Source organism: Trematomus bernacchii, unplaced genomic scaffold (genome assembly GCF_902827165.1).
Source record: "Trematomus bernacchii unplaced genomic scaffold, fTreBer1.1, whole genome shotgun sequence".
NCBI lineage: Eukaryota > Metazoa > Chordata > Actinopteri > Perciformes > Nototheniidae > Trematomus > Trematomus bernacchii.
This window is the reverse complement of record NW_022987973.1, coordinates 17,072,582-17,099,335: the sequence shown is the minus strand read 5'-3', so window position 1 is coordinate 17,099,335 and position 26,754 is coordinate 17,072,582. Positions and strand designations below refer to the sequence as shown.

General features: G+C 40.9%; 1 protein-coding gene across 1 annotated transcript in view; it reads right to left on the bottom strand.

Annotated features, from left to right (window-relative positions):
• The window catches only part of neo1a (neogenin 1a), a 152,819-nt gene that overhangs the window by 51,761 nt on the left and 74,304 nt on the right, over positions 1–26,754 (bottom strand). The window contains 3 exon segments of the mRNA XM_034116507.1: positions 1,002–1,138; positions 11,081–11,231; positions 12,911–13,186. Coding sequence (XP_033972398.1) covers positions 1,002–1,138; positions 11,081–11,231; positions 12,911–13,186 — 564 coding nt within the window.

The window sequence follows — 26,754 nt, the reverse complement described above, 5'->3', positions numbered from 1 at the left end:
ATTTGACACGCATTATTTATTCATTTTGTATTTCACACCATGACACAAGTACTGAGCTTATATGGGAATTTTAGACCAGTCGTGGAAAAATGAAGTCTTTGCTATCGAAGTTGGACTTTAAAGAGAAAGATTGGTCAGCGTTCACTTGGGAAATGGCAGCTGCTGCTTGTGTAAGTGTGATAATTAATGCTCATAAAAAAATATGTCTCAAAACGAATATGTCTCGAATTTTTATTTGCTCATCTACACTGAATTTCGAGTGATACATACTACAGCATCAGCAGTCTAGTACCTTCAAAGGATACTAAGCGTCAGACACACATTTACCAAAACACAATATAACCTCTTTTGCAGAGGTGAACTATTTCTGTTCACCATGTTGTCTGGTATCTCAAGTTTCTCACGTTCTTTTTTGTCTCTTCTAAAATCTTATACTTGTCTTTCTATGTGCAGCTCAAATGTTTTTGTTGTTGCTTTGTGTAGTGGAGTTATGGGCAACGGCAGATTTGAACAGGTAATAGCACACCACACATGCTACATATGCAAACTTATGCTGAATATTTCACTCACTGTCAACGCTTTGATATTTTTAGTGTGCAGCATATCCCAACAGTTACCTGCTTGTGCACATTTATATAGTTTGCGAGCAAGAAACACACCTTGTCCATTTCATTTCAAACTAAGTGGTTTTGTTTCAGGTCTGGGAAGTGTCCTTTAGTCGTCTAATAAGCTGATTTCCAAACTTAATCAGATGGAATGAGTCTGTTTGCAGCTCTCAAGCACGGCACTCTCCTTATTAGTTAATACATCCTCTCTTGGCACTCGTATAAAGTCCAATCTCTATCTTAATAAGAGTCAGTACGGTCTCCTTGTTTCACATTTTCTTAAAAACATAGAGCCACGGGAAGATTGGCTGAGCTTTTTCAGATAAATAGATAATTTGTTTTTTTCTGTTCTTCTGTTACGATTTTGCGCCAGAAGGCAGACAATGCTGATGGTACCTTGTATGGTGAGTTGGGCCTGGGCTTCAATGGTTGCGTTGGCATTGTCCGCCATGCAGGTGTAAATGCCGGCATCCTCCTCTGTGAGATTGAAGATCTGAATACTGCCTCCTCCCAGCAGCTCCACACGACCCTCACTGCGGACAGAAAAGAAAAGAAAGATGTGAGAAAGAAAATCAGCCAAATGTGACTGAACAAGATTTTCCTCCTGATTCCTTTATATAAATAGCATTAAGGACATTTGGGGCTGTGCCACTGTCAGCATCACATGCAGGAGACCTCAGGCCTCAACATTTTTTTCTTCTTAACCAGACTTGTGAATTATGTAAAAAGCCATTACATTTCCATGAAGCATATTCCCTCCCCGCTCATTTAGATCACTGAGAGAGAAAGGTTGCATTCTCTGGAGCTCCTTGTTAACCTACTGGCCTGAGGTTGACTCCACATCTGTCACACTTTACCAACTCCGGTTATGAATAAAAGATCCTAAAAGTTGAGTCAACAGCCCAGAAAAAGGCCATTTACAACCTTTCTTAACAATTATGATTCATGGACAGCTCAAGAATTCTTTAATCTTGCGGCATAAATGACTACTTTTAAAGAATACAAGCACAAAATCATACAGATCATACAGCTGTGCAGCCACACTACAGAGCTCTTACAACGCCTTAACAAATGTTTTCCTTCTCTTTCATCAGCTGTTAATTAACCGGGGTGACACTCATCTATAAAATAACAATACAGAGATCTAATATCAAGGAGATTCGACTTTTCAAACTGATGCGCATCCACAGCAATATTATCGTTTATTGAAAGTTCACAACCTCTAAATGTTGTGTTTTCCTTTCCTTCATACAGGCTTGAAATCTTCACTCCGTGTTGTCCCTCAGTGAAATCATTATGTAAATGTACCTTTTCGTCTATAGAAGATGTATTGACAACTTGCAACCCACGGTGGCTAGCCCACTGAAAACTGAATATCAAGTGTTTCACTGTAACATCAAATCCATGTTTCCATCAGGCATTTCAATTCCTAAATATTTATTCTAAACTATTTACGCCTAATCCAAATATATAACCGCATATTTGTTTGTTTAGCCTCTTTTTGAACCAGTGAACCTCCTCCATCTTAAACAGTCCCAACTTTCATTTTCCCAATAGGCCCAGGGGGAGCAGTCTGTGGCCGAACTGAGGCTTGACTCAACAACCACTGAAGCAGGGGAGTAGGAGGGGGCTGAGATGAAAGAAAAAACAAATAAATAGCCAACAGAAAGCTCTGCATTCAGAAAGAGACAAACGGAAAGGTGGAACAAGACACTAATTCAAAAAGGGAAGGTAAGATGCAGCAAAGTAGAGGGAAGTTCAGTGTTTTCTGGGCAGAGCAAGATTACTGCAGACTCGAGTGCATTGAGGAAAACAACACTAAGCAGCAGGTTGAGTAAGTACTGATCCATCTGCTGGCTATCCATGTATTTCACATAAACTCCTGCATCTCTCTCTCTGACTGGTGCTGTGTTTGGCAGCATTGGCCTTTGAGACCATCTGCCTGTCTGTCTGTGCTGAGTGGAGCGTTGTAGTGGCCCTCGACCTACTGTCACAAAAATGGCATCTCTGTTTCACTCATATTGTGGAGATAAAATAGACTATTAACCTCCGCATGAACCGTAATCACATAAAAGTATAGTTGGATAGCACTTCAGTTAACCGTTAGAGAGACTTAGTGTCTTACACAAGTGAAACGTTTGGTTTAAAAGGAGAAACGCTCTGAAAAATGATAAGTGTTGGAGATTTACATGCAATTACTGATCCCTGCTTTGCACAGCGTTTGTACATGTTCTCACTGACAGGCAGCAGTAGTGTCTAGCACAACTATTTCATAAAATCCTGTGTTTCCAGCAGCTTACAAGAACATAAGGTTTAATCTGCTTTTGACCCTTAAGGCGGTTATGAAAGGTTAATGCCTGGTTGTCATATTTCACAATGGCTGTGGAAGTTGTCACCTCTTTCTACTCCAGTCAAGTAAGATTAATACTGTATAGATTCTATATAATTCATGGCAAACATGTAATTACTGTAAAGAAGAGCTTACCCATTTATTGGAAATCTGAGTCGAGTACGACCGTATGTTTAATTCAGGCCATGAGCAGGTCAAAAATGACATGTTGACCCAGTAAGACTGACAGGAAACACAAGTCAAACTCAGTTTAGTGAGTCTCAAACAGCTATTAAACAGCACACTGGGCCAATTCTGACAGCAGTAGATTGAATAATAAAGAACAACCCACATAAAATATATTGCACTCAGCAGGAAGTCTGACAGAAAATGCCCTGGGTCTTCAAGGTGGGGGAAAAATATGTAGCATAGGTCAGCAGCTGCCTTTTCTTTCGCTTTTAAGACGGCGGAACATAACAGAACATTGTACATTGACTATTTCCCTGTGCACATTAGAGAGCTAGCGGATTCTGCTGAAAGGCTCCACATGTCGAATCCTTGCTGAATGAGAATTTCCTTTTAAAAGACATTTCTGAGTTCCTAGTGCCAAGCATTCCTGCAGTTTGCTTTACCAGGACAACTAGTCAGACTCTTGGCCTATAGTGCCGCATGCGCCATAAAGGGCATTGACAGCTTCTCTTACTTGAAAGAGGAACACACAGTTAATATCAAACCACCAGGCAATTTCTCATTCTGCTTTAGAGAAAGTCAATCTAACAGCAGCAGCTAAAAGTGCTCGGTTGAACAAAGAACGCGTTACTCTTTATAGACCATGAGGGAGGGAGGCAAAGTAAATTGGTTTGAGCTGAACGGGCTCTAGACAACTTGTGCTATTGTGGAGGAGCACTTGTGGTAATTTAAACAAAGACAAGGTGTCTGCTGTAAGGAATAGGATATGAAGGATATCTCCTGCATTAGCTCCAGGTCCTCGGTGAGAGATGTGAGGCTCTAATTACATCCGTATTCACCTACAACAGGCTGTTAAATTAGCTCACCAATGCCACTGCCATTTTGTAACGAGATAAAAAGTGACAGATGCACACACGTACACTCAAATCGTACACGCAATGTGAAAATGACAGTGTGAATGTGTCAAGCCAAGAGGCGCATTGTTCCTAATTGGCCTTGCTCTTTCAGGTTTTGTGTCAATGTTGTTACTAATTCCATTTCTAGCAGCTACAACTTTCCAAATTGTAGTGGTGTGCGAACTTGACATATAATGTTCAGTTACACATACGCAGTCAAATGTGGTTAAATATGTAGACTGCGACTTTCCTTATTACATAAAACTATTCTCTCAGTTTCAAATAGTCGGAAAGGACAGCATCCTCCTTCCTAGCTGGTGAGGAATAGATGTTGAGAGTTTGCAGTCAACATGCAGGCCGAGGCCTCTGACACAATCTTGTCCCCGTTCTGCCATTGAGTTCTGAAAGCAGCGGCAGCCACAGAGACTTCAGAGAAGGGATTTTGGGACCAAGAGAACATTTGGTATGTGTGAGTGGTGACTCAGCCTTCCGTAACACAGAGTCAGTACACCTGGGCGAGGGAAAGGCTTCAGATCACTAAAGTGTGGGGATGTGTGTGTATGTGGGTGGGTGGATGAAAGCAGTGCAGTATGCTGTCACTGAGCATTCAGTGGTACTGTGACAGTGGCTGGGCATGGGTCATCTCCAGCGCATGGCAGGTGGAGTCACAATTGTCACAACAAAAAGGGGATCGACTTTTAATGGATAGCAAGGCATCTCTTTCCTTCTCTGTTTTGTTGCTCATTCCTTTCCTCCCTTCTCTCTTTGTCTATAAACCCCTCCACTGTCGTGGAATTTAAAATGTAACTTCTCCCTGTTGACAACAACATATTAATAACAGCTCCATGAACTTGAATTATGTTTTTACAACCGAGGAGGACTCCAAAAAACTAGTACTACTTCAAAAAATCTATGGGGAACACACTTGAGCGACTAAGGATAGAAGGAATAAATTAGACTATCTAAGGAAATAAATTACTGAAGAAAAAAGCGCAAATCGATGTGATCAACAACCTGGTGCAAACAGCACAGACACAAGTGACTCAACCATGAAACATATTGGTATTCCTCTGGCTTGTAATGGAAAGCCGCAGGGCCCTTGAGACAATATCAGCTCTTGCATACCTGACTTTATTGTTTGTTTTTCTTTTACCTAACCAAAGTCCCCAAAAGTAATCAGAATCGTTTGATTAGCAGGATGAAGCCTGCCGCCAATAACTTGCGTAATATACTTTGAGATGGCTCTGGTGGGCCCTTGGGGCGCCTGCAGACATGTAAACCCTGTGTCCCGCGCCGGGTCACGTTTATACAACTCCAGCAGATTAAATGTCTGCTGATCGGCCTCAGGAAGGAGAGTTGTTTTATTCTGTGAAAGACAATGTGCAGGTGCAGGCTTCAGCGATTAAAGACTCATTGTCTATTTCAAAAAAGGATGCCACACCGTTTTAGCTTTTACAAGTAATTACAGTATGACTAAAGAAGATTTTTCTTGGTACCTATTGTGGAATTATCAAAAAAAAATCAGCAAACAGTAGATTTACCCAATGGCCAACATCCAGTGTAATCCTCTTATCCTCAATTGTCACATGGAAATAAAGAAGACAATATGACAAGAACCCACAAAACAACAATAGATGGTATGACAGGAAACAGGCTTTGAAGAGAGCCAGTGTGTGTTTGTGATGTTTCAGAGACTGAGAGACACTGTAAAGAAGAGCTCCTCTGCCAGAATACCTTGTTGCTTGTCTTGTTTTCTCAGCCCTACTCACCAGGAAAAATGTGTCCATTACCTTAACCCACTGTGCAGCTGCCATCTGTTACATGAGCAGTGTTGAAGAAAAGTCCATTCCTAAGCAGATTCAGCCTCCTGTGTGTGCTCACATGCATGCCCACCTCACTCAATGCGGCAAACATGTGGAGCAGACCAGTTTCTATCAAACTCACATAGATCCTAACCCTTCCTTGGACAGCTCAGCCACAGATTATACCTTTACAAAAGGTTTAAATGTTCGGTTTGACACAGTCTAGTATTGATGGAGCCAGATTTTGTACTGCATTGTATTATATAAGTAGGAGTTTCTAATGTTATGCCCACAACATTAGCATGCAGGGGGGATAACAAATTAGAGACACATTTCATTATCATGTGATCCAGTAGACCCCTAAGGGAAAACAAACGAAAAACAAACACAATTGAAGAAACATGTATATATATATATTTATATATATGCCAAGATGTTGTACAGGATTCAATTAATAGAACGGCCAGGCAGTTTTACTTTCATTATCATACATCTTTTCCTCTACATTATTAGGATTGGAAGAAAATGATGTATTCTGTGGTATGGTATGTGTTTTTTACTGACATCCCAACAGCGACTATGAACTGTGTATCATTTCGCTATTGCAGGATGAGTTACAGCTCAGCATGTGTCGGACATTTGCCATCAACCTCACTAATAGTCACTCTGAAGAAAGGATCTAGTGAAATCATAGGCCATTAACGTTGATAGGTTGTATCTCTGACGGGCTGAACGGTTCAGATGCTCTCTCCATGTCTTTTTATGTCACTGGCCATTTGAAATCCACATGTAAAGAGCAGAAGGGTGCAGAATGTCCTCAACTTAAATTGAAAACTAAACTGAGAGTTACAAAACTAAAAGCAAGCAGCTGATGCTGAACTGCACTCAAAAGGATGAGGAGAACTCAAAAGTACGGACAATCATGGATGATTGCATCTGAAGGACTCTTATCTTGGAAGAAATGTTTAAATGGCTGAGGCATTTGGTCGGCTATGCTGCCTTTTAAAGATTAGAAAAACACTTTTTTCTGTGTGTGCATGCAGCATTGCCAGCTAACACAATCCTCAAACCGCTTTTAAAGTACCATTGGTTTTAAATGTATTGTGATCTATTAAGAAATTCTACTGCAAAATGTTCTTTGTAAATTGGTAATATCATTGCACAATACAGTTATAATCCTTAAGCCCATTATAACGTATTGCCTTGTTTTTTACAGAAAGGCAGTTTTTGCCTCTACCAGTGATACATGAGACATTTTAAAACAACTCTGAGACTGTATTAGCAGTAACAAAACATACCTTATGTACTCTAAAATAAAGATCACTTAATATAAACTAAAGTAGGAACTTAACACATATGCCCAAGACCAATTGTAAGTAGAGTTATGGAAAATAAATAGTTTCTGAAAGGATAAGCAACATATTTTTAAAAGTAAATCTTGTTCGCTGATATACAGTTTTCCTAATAGGTAAAACTATAAGAGCTTAGAATTGAAACTCGGCTACATTTTGCGCTCTTACTGTGAAACATATATAGACTAGCATGTACAATAGGGTTAAAGCCATGTTCATACCTTCATGTGGTTCCCATGGTAGCCCACTGAGAAAAACACTTCCCATGGCCAGAAGTGTTCCTACAGTATGTGTGTGTATCTAGCATTGTGTGTGTGTGTGTGTGTGTGTGTGTGTGTGTGTATATGTATTAGTTTTGCATAAGGTGATTTGTGTGTGTGTGTTTGTATGGAAGACATATGTGAGAGAAGGTTACACTGCAGTTCAATAATAGTCCAATTGCAAACAAATTCTCTACCCCGTGCATCTCTCTCTATACACAAGTAAATGCAATATACACAATCATATTTAAATGAAGGCTACAAGACAAGGAGACGGATGGCTTGGAGGCTTCGGAAGGAAGTTGATTTACATGCTCTGTCAATTCGCTGTTGCTGGCGGACATGCATAATTCATCCATTTTATTGACTGCTGGGGAATTCTATTAGGGGATGGTTCTTAGGAGCGATACTCCCAAGAACAAAAGATGACTGCCCTTTTCATGAGTGTCATCAGGACCATGTGTGAGGAGTCCAAAGGAATGCTTCTCTGTGCCCGCTGGCTCCTGCTATCGATGACACACAGGGCATTTGGCTAAGAATGCGTTTTCAACATGTTGACTGAAGAGCTTCAAGTGTTGCATATACTGTCACGGTGCTGCTGAGCTTAATCAAAAATAAATGGAGAGCTTGGTGTCCTTGGCAATAGACTTGCTCAGAGGCCAAATGAATAGGAGGCTAGGATCGGGTGAATACATAAACAGCATGTCACAGCAGAATAAGCCAAAGTGTAAATTGATATCGCAATATCAATCTTTCATTCGAGATACGGTGGAGAGATACCTCAGCTGAATAATTTCACACAAGAGAGCATAATAGATCGTGTGAGCAGCATCCCCTACATCTCTACTAAAAACTATACTTACCTACACTAAACAGTCATTAGACAACCAACATCTAATTGGTCACACTGACAATGAGACAAACACATTGCTGTTATCAGACTATACAATATCAACCAGCTAGTGGTCTGACTGGACAAACACAGGGCATCCTTATTGCCAGTTTAATTGTTGTGTGTACATTTAAGGTAATTTACGTTTAATCTAGGAAAACATTGCATAGGATGCATCTTGATTTCCCCCCAAAAAAGACTAGGATGTCAGCGTTGTTATGACCTCTTTTAGGAAGATCCACACAAATAATTAAAAACAATTTGGTGCAAAGAAAAATAAGAAATGTGTTTTTGAACCTGTAACCATCACCATCTGCACACCATATGTATGCACCCTCCTTTCTAGGGACGATGGTTCTGGATTTACTTTCAATCATATATGTTTACATACATGAACAATTGTTTGTAGTGGTGTAAGATGGAAAAGGGAAGTCTCCTTCTCTATCACCTAAATGTATGAGAAGGACTGCTAGCTGATGATGCCTAGTCTTACCATTGCAAAAGACAAAAACAGTGTGTAGTATAATCCCATCATGACGGGCTTTAAAGAGACATAGACAGCACTTTATAAGAAATAAATCAACTATTCCGCAATTGAGAGTTAGACAACCACCTGTTCTAAATTTCCATTTCAGGTTATTGCTCTGTCCCCATCTGTCATCACAGACATCAAAGAGTTTGAAGTCTTACATGGCAATATAGACAGGTGATACACAAAAAACAACCTATGTCTGTCTTCTGGAAGGTTATGAAAAATGTACTAATGAGACTCTTCAAAAGACTTATAAGACTCATAAAGGAAATATCTTATATGGCACATTTTGAAAGGACTTTTGAAGGATTTAAAAGTGTCCTAAAGTACTTCTGAGGAGTCAGTCAGAAAGAGGAAGGACTGTAAAGGTATCAGAGAGGAGGACACGTAGACATCCAAGTATCAGCATGGTCTAAACCCATGGTACTCAGTTCAATGTTGCCCTTCTTCTGCAGCTAAAAATAAAACAGGCTTCCAGCAATCATGAACAGAGAGAGAGAGAGAGACAGAAGAAAACCAGAGACATGACCAAGTTGAAGCACCAGCGGCAGAAGCTCAATGTGATAATCCCCGCTGTCAGTGAGTCACCCTGCCTTCAATTGGTAGCTTTGACACATCTATATAAACTTTCATCTTATGTCTACAGCTTTGCGTCGCCACTTTCAAGGCCCTGTTTGTGCTCTGCACCAAAGACCAATTAGGCACTCTTTGCAGATTTGCCTTTCTCTCTCCCCTAGACTGTATGCCACACAGATTTTTAATTGACAGAAGCTCTTATATCTCTCATGTAATGCCTGAGAGGGACAGGAGACTCTCAAGGAGAAAAGAGAAAGTTCCACGGCTATTCTTTTTAATTGTCAATGTCGTATTAAAATCAAAAGAACAGCGGCGGTAATGTATTCGCCACACAATCCATTTCTGCTCTGGAGGCAGGAGCATGGAGGTCCACTTCAATATCTCAAAGAATTCCTTAGCTTTTCAGAGTACGCTTGTTAATTGCCAGTGGAGGTACCCTGAAGGGGCGTGTATGCACGGTGAATAGCGTTTTGTAATTAATACAAGGAAGATTAGTAAGCACCTTTTAGCCTAGACATTTAACTTGAGATGTAGTGCTGGGCTTGAAACTAAAGGTTGGGAGAAGTTATGCTAGCTCACACCCCACAGGACCATTGTGGTTGCCAATGTGGTGACCTTACATTTCATTTCACTGAAGGTAGAAATCCCATAGTGTGGCTGGATTTAGATGAATGAGCCTTATTTCAGCTCTTTTCTGTCGACCCCACAAGTTGCAAAGTTATTATTCTCCGGGACCGGTACACAGAGTTTAGGTCAACAAAGTGCTTTCTTAATTGGTGAGAATCAAACTTCCCAAGCCCATGGCAACTCTCTCTGGGGGATTTAAGCTGCTCCGCTCGTGCTAATGAGAGCCAGAGAAGTGAGCGCACAGGCGCTGTGACACTCTCTCTCTCTCTGCTTTTAATTTGTGAACTTCCCCTCAGCTGGCTACCCTGCAGCCTGGTCTCCCAGCTGAAGGGGCTCCGTTGGCACATCCGGGCTCCTCTGAGGCTTCTGAGTAGCAGTGGCAGAAAAGCATTAACACCTTGGGGAGCAGGCGCCAGCACTAACAGGTTAGCTTGTGGAGACCAGGGGCCCCGGGTACAAAGGAGCAGCACATTATGGTCTGTGTTGCTTTAAAAAAAAAGGTAGGAACGTGTGAGAGCCAGGGAACACAGCTGTGGCTATCTTTTTAGCTAACTATTTAAATGTGAAAGCTAAATGTGATTTTGAAGGTTGGTTTGAATAACATCAGAGTTATGCCCCCAAAAAACCTGTAGCATTTTTAAACGTCACCTATTATGCAAAATCCACTTTCTCGTATCTTTTATACATAAATATGTGTCCCCTCTGCGTTAAGAGATTCTGAGAGTATCAGGAAAAAAGATTCTCTCTTTTTGTCCTGATTCATTTGGATAAAAACCTGTCTGAAAATGAGCTGATCAGATTTTGGCCACCTTATCACCTGAATCTCCTCCTACAGGGCTGAAACAGAGGGGTTTATGGGATGCTACAATGCATGATCTGTTTGGTATTTGGAGCCAAAAACTTCAGACATGTTTTGTATATATCTGAGACCTATAATATATTGATGAAAAACAGTATAATAGGGGACCTTTAAGGCTTCTTTAATTCTTCAGATGATGAATACGGATTTCATGCTCGTACCTTTCTTCCAGCAACTTGTCTCCAAACATCCAGCGAATGTGTGGCGCAGGGTAACCCATGACGCCGCAGGGCAGCAGCACGCTGGCCCCCACCACCTTAGAGACCGCTGCAGGCTGCACCAGGAACTCCAGCTTCCTCTCTTCTCCAGTTTCTAAAATGGTGAAAAAAAAATGTCAGGGTTAAGGCTGAGGATCAGGTTGGGGTGAGTAAATGAAGCAGAGTAGAAGCCTTCTACATGACGGGTGTCATCTGTCTTATAAACTTCAGAGGATCTCCAGTCCGTCCTGACACCCAAACCAGGACCGGTCAGATGAATAATGTCCATGTTGACGTGTGAGACAGCCGAGCTCGCAGCTCTTTAGGACTTCAAAGTGATCCCATATAATTGCAGCTGCAACTAACTGCATCCAGCAATAACCACGGGGTATGTGTGGGTATACGTTTGACCACAGCACATACAGATGAGTTCAGCACTATCAAATTATCTTAAATCATAATTCTCTAAAGCTTAAACCAAGATTTAAGTTCAGAAACAGAAATGTATAAAATATTCTTCTCCAAGCCCATCTCCTACTCTAAACGTCTCCCCCGCAAACGCCCAAGTTACTTTATTCTTAAGCTGATTTGTTGCGACTTAAAAGAAAACCAAAAAACCATAAATGTATTTATGTCGCTCTAACATCTGCCAGCATGCATCCAAACAAAATGTCTTTCAATTTCCTCACACAGCTTTACGAGTTTTCCGTCGGAATGCATCCAGCCTTTTGCCACTCAACAACACATCCATGCAGGAGTCATCCAGAGATAAAGACCCCCACTGGGGTCTTGTTGTAGTCTGATTTATGACCTCTAATATCTTCTGTGTGCTGCCAGGAGCCTGGTGCTTAACAACTCAGTAAATAAAACTTGTAGAGGCTGGAGACGAGACACTGCCACAATGGAATTCAGCCCCCTTTTGAGCTGCAACTGAGTTACTGTGGCATTACTGATAACCCCACTGGGAGCCGTACCCCTCCTTTTGGCATTCACCCTTCTCTCATTACAGTTGGGCAGATTTATTCACGCTAAAGGTAGGGAGAAACCCAAAGCTGACAGGTAAATGATGCACCTAATTGTATTTTAATAATAACGAGTGCTCTACAACTTCAATTCAAGGTTTGAAGGTTTCAAAGGATTTATTGTCATGTTTCAATTCAATTCAAGGCTTTATTGTCATGTGCACATTAGCTACGGTGTAGATATGTCAATGAAAAACTTAAGTCCCAGGCTCCTTCAATAGTGCAACATGAATATATATAGGACATAAAACAAATAAAACAGATATAATAGTGCAAGAGAATGTTTTGAGATGTGCAAGTAAATACAAATAAAATAGAAATAGTGCAAGAAGAGTCTATATACAAGTAGATGGAATACGATAGATAGATAAATAATTTGCAAGACGCAAACAGATGAATGTTTATGGATGTTCTTTAAAAAGTTCCGGTGTTTAATAGTCGAATGGCCTGTGGGATGAAACTGTCTCAGAGTCTGGTGGTTTTAGTCCAGATGCTGAGTTACCGCCTGCCAGACGGCAGCAGACAGAACAGTTTGTTGCTGGGGTGATGCACAGTAGCTACGGTGTAGTTATGGAAATGAAAATGACATAGCAAGGTAAATGCGTAAGAAGTAAATATATATACATGTAAAATAGAATAAGATGAGCTAAAAACAGAATGTAAAATTGTATTTACTGTAGATGTGTTTAAGCTATTCTACACCTAGCAATACAAACTCACTTCTCTCCATTGTCACAGGACAACATTTCTAAACTGTATCAGGTCAAATTACCTGGCACTACTTGGAGCTGGGCCTCGTCGCTGGACTTCGACGACCCCACATTTTCCACCATGCAGCGGTACAGGCCGGCGTCTGCCTCCGAAGCGTTGCTGATCACCAGGGCTCCGCTGGGCAGCTGGACCAGCCTTGAGCTCATCTCCAGCGGCAGGCGGTCCTTCTCCCACCTGGTGAAGGGTATCAGATCTGAGTTGACCTCACACGCCATCACCTGGTTGTTCCCTAGATGCACAGTGGTCGGAGTTGGCTGGCTGGCGAACCGCGGCATCCCTGCAAGACAGCGAAGAGACACAGATGTAAAACCAGCACTTACTTCCAATGTCAGGAGAATAGCAAATCTTTTTTAAACATGTCAGAGGTGTTTTAGGTGTTTAAAGGTCCTGAAAAGGTGATTTCAGTATCTCAGCATCAGCATCTTAGTAAGAGCAAAGGAATTTTTGCATTTAAAGAAAGCCTTACTAAGTCGACTGATCTGGGACCTTTGACACAGCAGCGAGGGAAATTAGACAAACTTGGAGTGTCTGTTTTAAACTATCACAAGATCTAATCTTCAGATCTGCGAAACATAACAGAGGACTGGAAGCAGCATGTTGCAATCCATTTCCAGGATAGATCTTAGGGGCCAGAATATGCAACCCACACCCAACCCCGACCTCTGGTATCTAATGCACACACACAACCTCCCACACACAGTTGCACAGCACAAACACTTATCTGCGATGTTAATGTGCCACGCAGAGCAGGAGACACAGAGCACTAATTAAAAAAGGCTGGATCCACAGGCTGTTTGTGCTGCTGTACCCAGACTTTCATCTCAACGCAAAATAATTATTTCCTGCGTTTGAAACCATTGATCTGAAACCAACACTCGCGGGCCACGTTCAAAACAATCGCAAACAATGGCTTCAATTAAATACAAATTACAATGTGTGAACTGCAAATGGTATTCTTGGCTTTATTAGTGAAGAAGGAAGAGTTGTGTTTAAAAAAAGTAGGAAGGCCACTCCGTCCACAATGAAAAGAGCATCATGTTGTGTTATTACCATATAGGGCCTCTGGAGCTTTTGGGCAGACTGAAGTTGTCTCCTTGGTAATGTGTGTGTATAAATGAGAGAGAAATGAGTGGGTACCAAAGTGAGACTATGGAGGATGGGGAAAATAGGGTTTTTAATGTTTGTTTATCTATTCATGAGTGCAAGTTTTTCTGCTGTAACTGTGTTGTTACGCAGGAAGTGATGCTGAGTGATGATTTGTCGTCTCTGCCCTCTCTCACCTACAGACAGCCATTTTAAATCCCCTGCCAAGAATGGCTCCATGGTAAATCACACTTTAAGATAAGGCCCCAACAGCTATAGACTCTCGTCTGGCCCGGGCCAATGCACACATCTTTTCTGAGAATATCTCCACACAATAGTTTGGCTAATATGGGTTTAGCTGATTCCAGTACTGATACTTTTGTATCAGAGCTGCCAATCCCCGACTGTAAAATCATACAAGGGTAGAAAAAAAAGCCTGAGCTGAATCATTTAGATTACTGAGCTCCCCAGCTAATCAAATACTTGTTATTTGTATGATTAGCAGCTGTAGTGCAGGGTGAGTAATCAGTCTCGCCAATTTAAGGAGGAATTCTGGGATATATATCAGGCTTTGAATAGAAATTCATTAAGAAAAACACTGTTTAAAAAAATAAAATAAAATGCACGTTTTGTAGATTATGCTCACACATCGTCTTTATGTGCGAGAAGGAGATTCCTTATCTTTCACAGAAATTAATTATATTTTCTTGATGATATTCACGACTTCTGTGAGTGCAAAACCATATATAGTTTTGTGTATACGTCTCCCTCAACTTTGATAGTAAGGGTGCTCAGATGTTAAGGAGGGACGTATTAATGTACTTCATTTATTAATAGGTGGACATTACAGGGTGGCTCATATTAAATAAAGGATGGAGTATACGATGATTAGCTGAAGTCTTTAAGGTTTGTACTGTTGTGATCTTTCGTGAGGTATTTTTGCGTGCTAGCTGATATGTTTGTCTAGTCCTACCCAACAAACATTGACAGACAAAGAAATAGATTATCTTACACTGCGTCCACAAAGCACAATGAACACTTTGTAGGGGTAAGCTCTAAACAAACTGACATTTAACCTAGCTTTAACTGAAACGTAAAACTTCAGGAGGTGCTCCGTCTCATGGAACAATAACATTGCAAAGGATAAGGTTGAGGACCATGAATTAATGTGCTCAAGATCCAATAGCGAGATAAAACTATGAGTTTGTGTAACATCTTGTGACTTCACATTCTGCCCAAAGAGGACAATGGAAAAACTGGGAGTAATCAGCAGACATGAAAAGCCAATTTCGTTCCACATAGAGTGATCATTTGCAGAGAGGAGAGAAACATCTTCAGGTGTTGCGAGCACTTTCTGTCTAAGCTTGCAGTGACTCCTGCTCTCAATCGACTAATCCTTTGTTCCTGCAGGCCCCTCACATCCCATCAGGCTGAGTTCATCAGTTTGCGGTGTCTTAAGGATGTGTGTGTGTGTGTACCAGAGTTCCCGTTAGAATAATTATTTGCCGGTCAACATGTCTGTTACAGTTTAAATCTTCCGGACAAAATTAGAAAAGTGCCGGTCAAAGGTCTTCTATGTTATTTATTGAGCTTTGAAACAAATTGATATGATTCGATATTAAACAAACTAATTATAGTAGATTAACTACATTATTCAAAAGTGTACAGTAATTTACAATAACACGGGAATAATAAACGGAGCGCTCTCCCCCTCTCCTGACAACACGCCAGTATCATGCAGCTCGCGGATCCATTAATGAGTGACCCGACAGTAAAACTAAACATATCTATAACTAGTTTAGGTAGTTTGAGAGGTAATTAAAATAGCTATGTGTGATATTCTAACCTGAAGTGTGTGTTTTGTTCCGCTCACCGCTGCAGGTGATCATGCAGAGATGCGTGTCGACTCGTCAGCAGCAGCTGATCTCTCCCGTCAGATTAGACTTTACTCGCGTTTATGTCCATATCGATCAGATCTAGCTAGTTCTAGCTAATGATATGACTACCTGATTATTAAAAGACACCTAAACAATAAGCGTCGCTATGCAACCGGGTGAGGCCACAAAGTATAGCGCAGCATTATGCATTTGTTTACATGCCCACCGGAACCCCGAGGCATTACCAACAGATCAACGCACAATCAACCCATACAGGACATCTCTTTCTCCACATTAAGTGTAGACATTATAATTGACTATTCTTGTCTGTCACATACTCTTTTGTCTGTCACATACTATTCTTGTTTGTCACATAAGTGGCGCAACTGATGCGGTATTGCGGGAAATAATTTTGACCGGAGAGATTTAGATTTGCCGGTCTTCAGCATATTTTACCGGTCATAGTCCGGTAATTGCCGGCTAACGGGAACTCTGGTGTGTGCGTGTGTGTGTGAAGGTGTGTGTGTGTGTGTGTGTGGATCATAATTCACAAAGGCATGAAGTGAATGCATGTTATGATGTTTGAATATGTGTGGGTGTTTGTTAAGTGTACATACACATTGAGCGTGGGTTAAGGCAGTGCATTGTAGATTGGGAAATGGTGGGTGTCCAAGCCAACACTATCGATTCCAATTAATCACAATTCTCCATTTAAATCGACCTGATGGGAGCTTCATTTTCCACACCCTTGCTCAGCACCACGTATTGAACAGGAGTGCTGTTCTGCCAATCTCAACACTTATTACCAGAGTGTGAAGAGGCCAAATGATTGCAGGAGAGCAATAATGTCTCAGTGGTCAGCGCACAAGAATGGCTAACGGTAGCAGTTTCTTTGTTCATTTCAAAAAGCATAAATGAGAGGAAAAGGTGACTCATTGTATTGTGCATGCAAAGAACATTTTGGTGATTGGAGGTTAACATTTATGGCACCATGCCTCCTTTGTGAGTAGTGGTTTATTAGTTTCACCAAACCCTACATCATCTGCATGGCTTTGCCAGCAGAGCTTATAATCGTATGAATGCTAATGAATAAATGTGTCCATCACTGGATGGAGATTAGCAGAAAGGAATTGTGCCGCAGAGAGCTAGGTACAGGCGTTACGACTGTCTGCTACGCCTCAGACTTCACATGCACGTGCCCTTAAATCACACAGTTGGGTTTCTACTATTCTTAATTCAAATCAGGTATAGAATAACAATGAGCAGCTTAATGTAATATGCAGAGGGCTTTAAGGATCTCCCTCTAGATTCTTCTTAATTAGTAACTGGCTGCAGAATGGCTGCCTTCACCTTGGATCAGAAATACAACAGTGCTCTATGTTACACATTTTCAAGCAGTCAGTTTAAGTAATTCAAGAAAACATTGAAACTGGCACACATGTTTGAGCTGCCCTGAGGGCTATACCTCCTTATATGGTTCTAGCCAGAAAAAGTGATGTGTTTAGATTGGCAACATAAACTAAACCATCCTCCACGGTGAGAATGTGGAGTGTTACGAGAAAAAGGACAAATAACGTTTTCACTTTCATCACCCAATTTTATCCAACAGCCGCTTCCCCCCACATTTAGTTCACCTCTGCCCCATAACATCTAATCTGTTTGTACCAACAGATAATATGAATTACCCTAATTGACTAATCAGGACTGATAACACTGATTTATTTTACAAAAGAATGTTTTATCGTCATAGTTTAATGTATAAATACTATTTATGTAAATATGTATTGTAACAGTAGATTATGATTCAGAGGCATGACAACAATATCCATGCATAACACAACAGTCCAAACCAATTGATCTCCGAAATGACGACTGTAATCACAAAGAGAAGATAACAAATTAAATGCTGAAGGCCTGATGCTAAAGACCGTCTATATGGAAATTCTTCAAATGCATATCTTTGCCTTGACAAAAAAAAAACAATAGCTACAATTTCAAATCCTCTTTAAAAGACATTAACAACATTAAGGAGTAACGACTGTACGAGTACTGCATACAGGATTTATGGGAAACTGGCTAAACCCTGTATGATGCAACTTACTCAACACAGAGCCAATTATTTTCCTTGTACTATTCTGGACTGACCAGACACTTGGGCTGTTTTCCAGCTGTGCATAATGCCCCCTGCTGGCACATCAAACAATCATTTGAAAATCCACAGTGAAAAACATAAAGACCAATAAACAGGAGTTATTGGAGATGTGTCTGGCACATCTACAATAGAGCGTGGTAGCAGAACAATGGGAGATTAGCAGCACATGTTTGGTGAGGGTATTCTCTACAGATTTGACATTCATTTTCAAATCATGAACAATAAGAAGGAAGTGATCAATGATGGCAGAACCAGTTGACCAGAATGCAACACAGACACTACTGGGACTCTCATTTCACCAGGCAATTGTTTCCACTACTTCTCTTTCTTTCTGCCTCTCTGAACTCAAACAGTTCACACACATTCTCTGGGGATTGGTGAAAGGCATTCGTGGTAATGCCGGATGTCAATACTTGAAATTGAAGTACACAAATCAGGATAAAGGAAATAGGAAATTGGGTACACAAAAAAGTCAATCAAACCACTTCATGTCCAAATAATTCCTATACATGCACTGACAGTTACACATGTATATTCACTAGTTTATGACCATGTACCAATCACCTTCCCTTTCAACATCGTCTTCCCTCATGAACCCATCGACAGAACAATCATAGCCCTATTGTTGGTGTTGTTATGAATTTCAATATCAGACGGAGAAAAATCTAATTTGCTGAGTCAAAAAAGACCAATTTCAGGCAATGAAGTGTTAGATCAAGCCCAGGAAGAAGAGTACACTATACAAAGTGTGAAGACATCCAATCAATGTCAATGATAATCTCAGACTCCGTGTGAATGGAGAGGTGTCGGGGGAATCAAGCAGTCCAGAAAAGGCAATAATGTGTATTAGAGATATTGTCTTCAGAAGTGTGAGCTAGGTCGAGGTCTAAAATGTATTTCCCTGCTGTATTTTCAATACATGCTTTATTCAGTTCAGAGCCTCTTTATGTTCGTGCTGCACTGCAAGTAGTAATTAATTCCATAATTAAAGGTTTCAGGGCTTCGAGGGATGATATTTTCTAAGGGCTTCCTCCATTAAAATAAATACTGCTGTTCAGCCTACACACTATAGGTTATATTCTAACATTTAAAACCGTAAAGTATTCACGGAACTTAAATATTTTCCCTCTCAGATGATTTCAAATGTAGAAACACTGAATTTTTACAAACTGTATGATTCATCGTGGGGTTATTGTATTTACTTGAACAGGTGTATGTTTTAAATAGCTAAATCAGTTTAATTCGAAAATACAGATTTTTTCAGATATGAGGATTACATGTGATATGTTTCTTCAGAAATGTTCTTTTGCTAGATTAAAGCTTGAAAAAAACTAGACATTCATTTATTTGAGTGTTATGCATCCAATTTCAGGGTTTATTTTTTACTTTAAGATTGGATTAAAAAAATCAGTGGAGCGCTTCCTTCTGGTGTACTGGGGAGCACTGCTGGGCCAACATGTTCAGAGGATTTAGCACAGGAGAAACATCTCCCACTGGTATAGCATTGGTTATGTGCGGGCAAGTTCATGTGCGGAGGCAACACCATGGAAACTCACAGGCAGTAAACAACAATTAGTTACATAAGAGACAGATGCTTATACCGCTCATCTGCACTCTCCGTTATCAAACGTCAATTGAATTGCATTGCAAGACCCACTTTATCACATTCCCTCCAAACAACATTGTTCAGCCCCCGATATCACTCTTAATAAAAGGCACTTCAGGAGTTATGGCTCACAGAAAAAGAGATTATTCTATCTCTCTAATGCAGCCTACAGCATTGTGAAATTCAGCTTTAAGGGTTGCTGCTTCAGTTTTGTTTTTAAGTGGCTGTGCATGTTGCATGAAAACCACAGCATGAATTCTTTAAATCTTTCGCTTGCTTTTTTTATTGGGTTAAAATGGGGAATGTGATCATAAACGAGGCTGATTGATGTGTCTCACAATGAAAACCTCAAAACAGGGTTTGCATGGCATTATATGGGAAGATATCAAAGATACATAGCAAGTTTATGAGCGACTGTGGGTGTTGATCTAGAAAAGAAAATATATATACACACTTAAAAGTTTGAATTGTGCAATCTACTAGGAGAATATGAAAAACATTTTTATGGCTTTTTTTTATCGACAAAGTCAAGACAAGTGAGGGAAACGTAAACTTTGAAGGTCCTTTCAGTTTGTGAAAACATGTTTGCTCGCTCCACGGTAAAAGGTAACGGCAACCTTCATCCTGTCAGGGGCTGACAGGTGGGAGGTCTTCCAGGATTGACAAGAATGGAAACAAGATGAATTAATGACTCTGTGTTGGAATCTAATATAGAAGTCACTGAGGCACTTCATCATGCATGAAGCCTGACAAGCCTGACTTACTGAGGAAATGATGAAATGCGCAGTCTGGCAGTGTCATCACAACATATTTGTCTTTTTCACCAACAGGGAGGGGAGACAGGCAGTGAGTGCCATAACAGAAATGATGTTAGACCATAAAACTGTTCTACATCTTGACTAATCAAATATGTTCAGTCTTCATGTAATCCAAACAGCTGTCTGTGAACATACAATTATAACAATTGGTGTAGTTTACAACTGAGCTAAAAATAATTCCTATGATCCTTTGGCACACTGAAACGTGTGATGAACATCAGAGGGAAGACATGACGTGAGAAGGTATCAGTTCTTTTGAACTCTATGATACACGTGCAGAACAATGGCAACCACAAAAGCATACACACTTCTACTGACAAACTGCTGCTGTTGTGCACACATCAGAAGGACAGACAGAAGATGGATGGGTGGCGTTCCGCAGGAGTCGGCCTCAGACAGGGATCTTATTTTATCTACTGGGCTGTAAAAATGTCTCTCGGGTGCAAGAAATGACAGAAAGAGACCTTGTAGACCTTGTAACCAGTCAGTGCCTACAGTAAAACCCTTAGAACACCACTGCTGTCCCAGAATGACAACAGCCTATTGTTAACTTCCCCATATGACAACCTCAAGACGAAGGTGGCAGGAGGCAGTCGGAAATACAAAGTAATTTCTTTGTTGACAACAGAGATGCCAAAAGAATCCTGTAGGAGTAGTAGCAGTGCATTTACTTCAATGATCCCAACAGACACCTTTAAGTATGTTGTGCTAACTCTGCCTGGCTTAACATCTCTGATAGCTTTTAGTTGGGTTGGGATATTTTTAACTGCTAAACCACTCTGGGTGCCAGATGTTGCAAAGAACGCCCTTATAAACATTTATGACTATCAGAGGATGGGCCCCAGGGCGCAGCTGCTGTTTAGAGTACAACTGAGGCGAGGGGACGTCACCTTCGCCTGATGACTACATTTCGCACTCACCACAGACGCTTTATTTTAACAGCAACGCTCAGAAAGATAGGCAATGCAACATGCACCTTAGAGAACAGTTAATCAAACAAAGCTAACCTGCAGAACAAGTGTTACAAGTTTCTTAAAATTCTTGTCTACTGCATATGTTAGTAAAACTCCAACAATGAAATCACACACAATCAATTGTCTGGATGGGAAATGACACGTCAGGATGAAGCACAGTTGGCATTCTGACAGCTCCTGATTGCCTGTTGTGGGAACAGACAGGAGATACAGGACGGATGGATAGATGCTGATGAATGGAGAAGGACATGTGACAGAGCTAGGTCAGTGGTTACCATGGGAACATCAATGAAAGGAAATCGAGTTTCCCCTTTAAAAAAACGTATAATTTCACAACTGAGACTTTGGACAAATGATATGACATATATATTTATATCATGTCAACCACTGATATCATGTGTTCAAGTAACGTGTATTGAAGCATTTCCACTGTAGTTGATTCCAATAGAAAACGATGTAATTTGTGTGATAAACTATATATTTTTTTCACAATGAAACAGTATTTTTATAGTATAATGTGGATAGCTGTCCTTAATGATAGCGCTGCTAAATCCACAAAACTTTCAAATGATATACACATGGTTATCATAAATGTCTAAAGACGATTTGTTTTATAGCAGAAAACATTAAACTTTTGGATTTTTATTCAAGGAATACTTGAGATTGATGGGGACACAGGCTTGGGCCATAATGGACAAAAAACTATAGTAAATACAAAACCTTGAAAGATAAATTGTAATTTATTACTGAAAATGGAAAACACATTGATAAGGTATGTATGTATGTTCATGACTGCAGGCAGCCATATAGACTGATTTCATAATCATTTCTCTCGTCTAAAGAGTTTTCTCCATTCATTTCTGGTGTCAGCAGCTACAACTGAAAGTGAGCATTAGGTTATGGAGACATTGCTCACATCCTGGTTATGTTATCTATTATTCATGACTGTTTGGCAGAACTCCAAAAGTCAAAACTACACTCAGTATAGTATTTTCATCATTTACGGGTCAAAAGCTCAATTCTCCTCAGCTTTTTGCTTTTTAAATCTCACAGCAGATGAGTGATGTTGCAGCTCTATAGCTCGCACACATTTACTGTATCATATATTCTTACAGGTAAATCTTTTTTTTATATTCGGTTAAGAAACTTCTTGATAAAATCTGTGCCACAGGTCCATATCGCCGACACTGCTTAGTATTTACAAAAAAACCTTAATGGAGCTACATCTATCACGTATGTATAATACCAGCTAAATAAAAATAAAAACGTGAAATGCAAAATGGAGGATATTTTTTTTCCCTCTGACAGACAAAAACTGTCAATAATCGTTACGAGCCATCTGGCCAGAAACCACCACCCCCCCCGCAGCAGGGGTCATTTGTCAGCCTCTGAGACATTGCTGTGCACGGCCCTGCAGATAATATATATTTTCTGTGCTTTTTTTTATTTAATTATTTTCAAATAATAGGTGACTGTGTTATAAGGGTGCTAGGAACCAATTTATTTTTGGGTCCAATTTTAGAAAATTGTGCTTATCACAGATTCAAGCTCAAGGTGATGTCCTTTACTATAAAGTAGGACAAAGAAAAACAACATATCATCCCGTTTGAGAAGATGGAAACAGGTCATGTTTATTTGTTTCGTGGTTTGTTTGAAAATGAAATCAATTATCAAAGTAATTGCTGCTTCATTTTCTGTTAGTGTTTGTGTACATGTTGGCCGTATTTTACTTGACCCTTATGTTGTGAGTCAGCATGTGAGTGTTTGACCTCCCCTCTCAGGGTATCACATGTCTCTCGTGCTTCCCCTGGGTGTTTCACCTGTTCACACTCAGACCTCCAGCCAAGCTAACTCCCCACAGAACCCGGGAGAAAACGAGCCCTTTTTCATTACAGGTAATTGAGTTGTAGCTGAAACAATACTGATTGCATTAGGGCCCTTAATCATGTTAAGGTGTCTTATTTTATCACTGGGAATTTAGCTCATTCTTGGCCCATTTTGAAGCTAACCTTCTGCAGAGGTCGTTGCCACGGGAGACTGAGGCTGCTCCCATTACCCGAGCGCAGATAAATGTGTTGGCACTCCGACCGTACATCCCTTTGCTCTTTCTGTCTCACCTCCCCCTTTCCCCTCGCTCCCTTATCAGAGAACGAGGGGAGGAGGTGAGAGGTAAGAGAGGATGCAGAGAGAAGCTCAACAGAGGAGTCACGTGGGGAATTATGAGGGCGATGTCAATCAAAGAGCAGCGAGCACTGGGTCGTCCTCGTATCTTTCATCAAGTGCTTGTTTCCTTAAGACCCCAGAAACGACCCCCTCCTCTGGAATGAAGGGCCCCTCCACCCTCGACTAGCTCAACAGGCCATCCAGATAAAGGAGCCTAACACACCCCTGTCCTGCTGTTGATGGACACGAGCTGAAGGAATAACCTCTCCATATTGCCCTCTCCTTCACTCCCTCCCTCCCTACAGCACCATCCACCAGTCCTTCCAATTTCTTCAGCCTTTTCTCTGCCGCTCTCTCTTCCTCGTTTCTCCAAGTCGCATTCATCCGGTTTGCATTCCCATCACCCCCTCCCCTTACCTCTCCATCTTCTCACCACACATTTCAGTGGGGAGCGCTATTGTTTGCTAGAGAGGGGCATGCTGCTGCTGGTTCTTATCTGGGGGCTGTTGGCGGCGGCACATCTGTAGATGCTATCGGCGGCCCTGTTGCTCTGTTTATCCTCAAGCCTTGCAAGGGCTGAGATTTGGGGAAATGAGGTGGATGGATGGAGCCAGAAGAAAATGGAGCATCTTTCTTAGAAGGAATGATGAAGGAAGGGGCAGGGAGGGGAGATTCTTGAAAGGCAATGAAGACAAGTAAGGCCAAGACTATGTAATGTCCAGAGAGAATGTAGGACCCCGGTATTCAGTTTGAATGATTGTACCCTCAAAAGGATATCAATAAATACAAAAACTGACCTGCGGTATTTCATCAGTGCACGATGAAAGAGCACCCTGTTTTTCACAGAACTCTCCTCTTTTGCATTGATGTATGAGAGCTAAATGTGTCAAACCCTACATAGAAGCACTGAGCAGACGCATTGTTCACCATCATTTAGTACTTATCTTTAAAAACAGTGTGTGGGTGTGTACTTCAAATTATACCCTGACGAAGCTAAGGTAGAACAAAAAACATTTTTTTCCTGCATCAGTGAGATTAAAAGTGTGCCATGTTAAAGGGGACTGGTGCACACACATTGGCACATTAGGGAAGACGGTTTGTAACGCATATCATTGTGAAGTATCTGCAGCTGCTATTGGGAAAATATCAGCATGGGTTTTGTGGTGTCGTTGATAATGAAATGCGCTGCAGACACAATGAGGCGAGCTCAGGCAGTCAACCAAGCGACACAAAGCAGCAGCTTGACTCCTGAACTTGAAGGGAATTGTCTCTCAAAGCGTAGAGGCGGGCTGCTGACAGTCTATCCTGAGATGGATGGGTGTATCTTACTAGAAGAGCAAATAGGAACTATGCCTGCATTTATGTGGGGATGTATACATGTGTACGAGTGTGGGACTGGCAGTTTGGGAGCAGCAGATGTTTCTGAAGACACAGATTCAATGCAGGGTGATGATGTCACTCCACAGCGCCAGGGGGCATTCATCATCGTTTACCTCGTTGGGAGGTGTAGAGGTGAGGCTAATGAATGTCGATAGCATCCCCCTATAATACACTAATAAGAAAGCACTACTTTTTACAGTTTGAATGTGGTGTCAACATCAGGGTGACGGATTCAAGTTTAATGAGGATAATAGAAAATAGACTTTGACAACTTGGGTGACGGATTGAGGAGTTTCATCAAGTCTGAGGAACTGAAATTGAAGACGAATAAAAAGTCAAAAAATCTAATTAAATGCAGTATCATGTTATCATGTGGGATAATTAAAAGGCTTCCTGTAAAACGTACATTTATAACGTGTGGGGCTGTAGAAGATGCACTAGCTCAGTCTGTAGGGATTTGGCTCACTGCTCCTAATAATAGGATCGGGTTAAATGCAAAGTATACATTTCCCTGTGTGTGCTGTGCTGTGGACGATCAAAAGTTGATTCCATTTCCGATTGCCTGTCAAGAGCTAAAAGATCAGAAACCTGTTGACTTTTTTTTCTCCCTCTTTTCCAAATTCATGTAAACAACTTTCAGAGATGCTCCAGTGAGCCTCAATAACAGGACAAGCAGAGCCGCTCATACATTTCAACAAGAGATCTGACATGATGAAGGAACAATCTTTCAACAAAACACAGTTTCAAAGTTCATTAGCCGTGTCTGGAAAGATGCAGATGGCATGTATAACACAGATTCAATTATGGCATCAAACAAAGACATCAAATACTCTGAATTGTACATATTAAAAAGACTGCAAGGGGGCAGTGTTTGTATTTGATTTAGGATCATACAGCAGCATTTGTACTTTCGGCCTAATATTTACACACAACAGTAACAGGTAGACTGTTTATTTAATTAAATGTGCAATTATGAAGTGGGTATTTTCACTGAGGGCAATCGTGTCTTTTCTCCGAATATCGCACAGAGGAATACAAAGCAGAGGTATTGAAATGATCATATCAAATATAGTGAGGAAGACAAACAACGATGAAGGCAATCTAAGCAATCACTCAACCCTAATGAAAAGGATGCAACAGATCTCTAGAACACCTGGACTGTCTGACAGAGTGGCATCAGCAATTACTCAAGTCCATCTGCAGTGCATTGCCTTCAAACGCAGCAGATGCTATGCCAAATGCCTCTGAACAAAACCAACCTCTGTTGAGTCTTAATTGTGTATATGTTAGCATTTGTTTGACTAAATATTGTGTTTCCAACATGGAAATTAAACATCAAAAGCCCAAAAATGAGATGTGTGTTGCTGCCTGTGTAATTCATATTTCAGCCGATACAAATTGGAAGCACAATCCCCTTTGCCTCAGGAAAGATTTAACACGTACAGTATATCGCCAGCATCAAAGACATGTGCTTTGATGCAATAGCTGAATCCGATCTTGCTTTGTGTTCCCGGGTTCCATGAACTGAGACCCGAGTGTCAAAACGCAGCGCTGAGGTGCAGGGAAGCTGAAAGGTGAGGTAGAGGGAGAATAAAAGTGTTGACAGTGTGTAGAATAAAAAAAACATGCAGTTGGAGTGCTACTTTGACTCGACTGTCCGTGTGTTTCTGTGTGTACCTGTGTGTACGAGGGGGGGTGTGTGTGTGCACGTGTGTGAATAAACAATAAGGGAGATACTCATCACTGACCTTGGAGCCCAAGTAACTCTACAGCTTGGAGAAACAAAAGACAC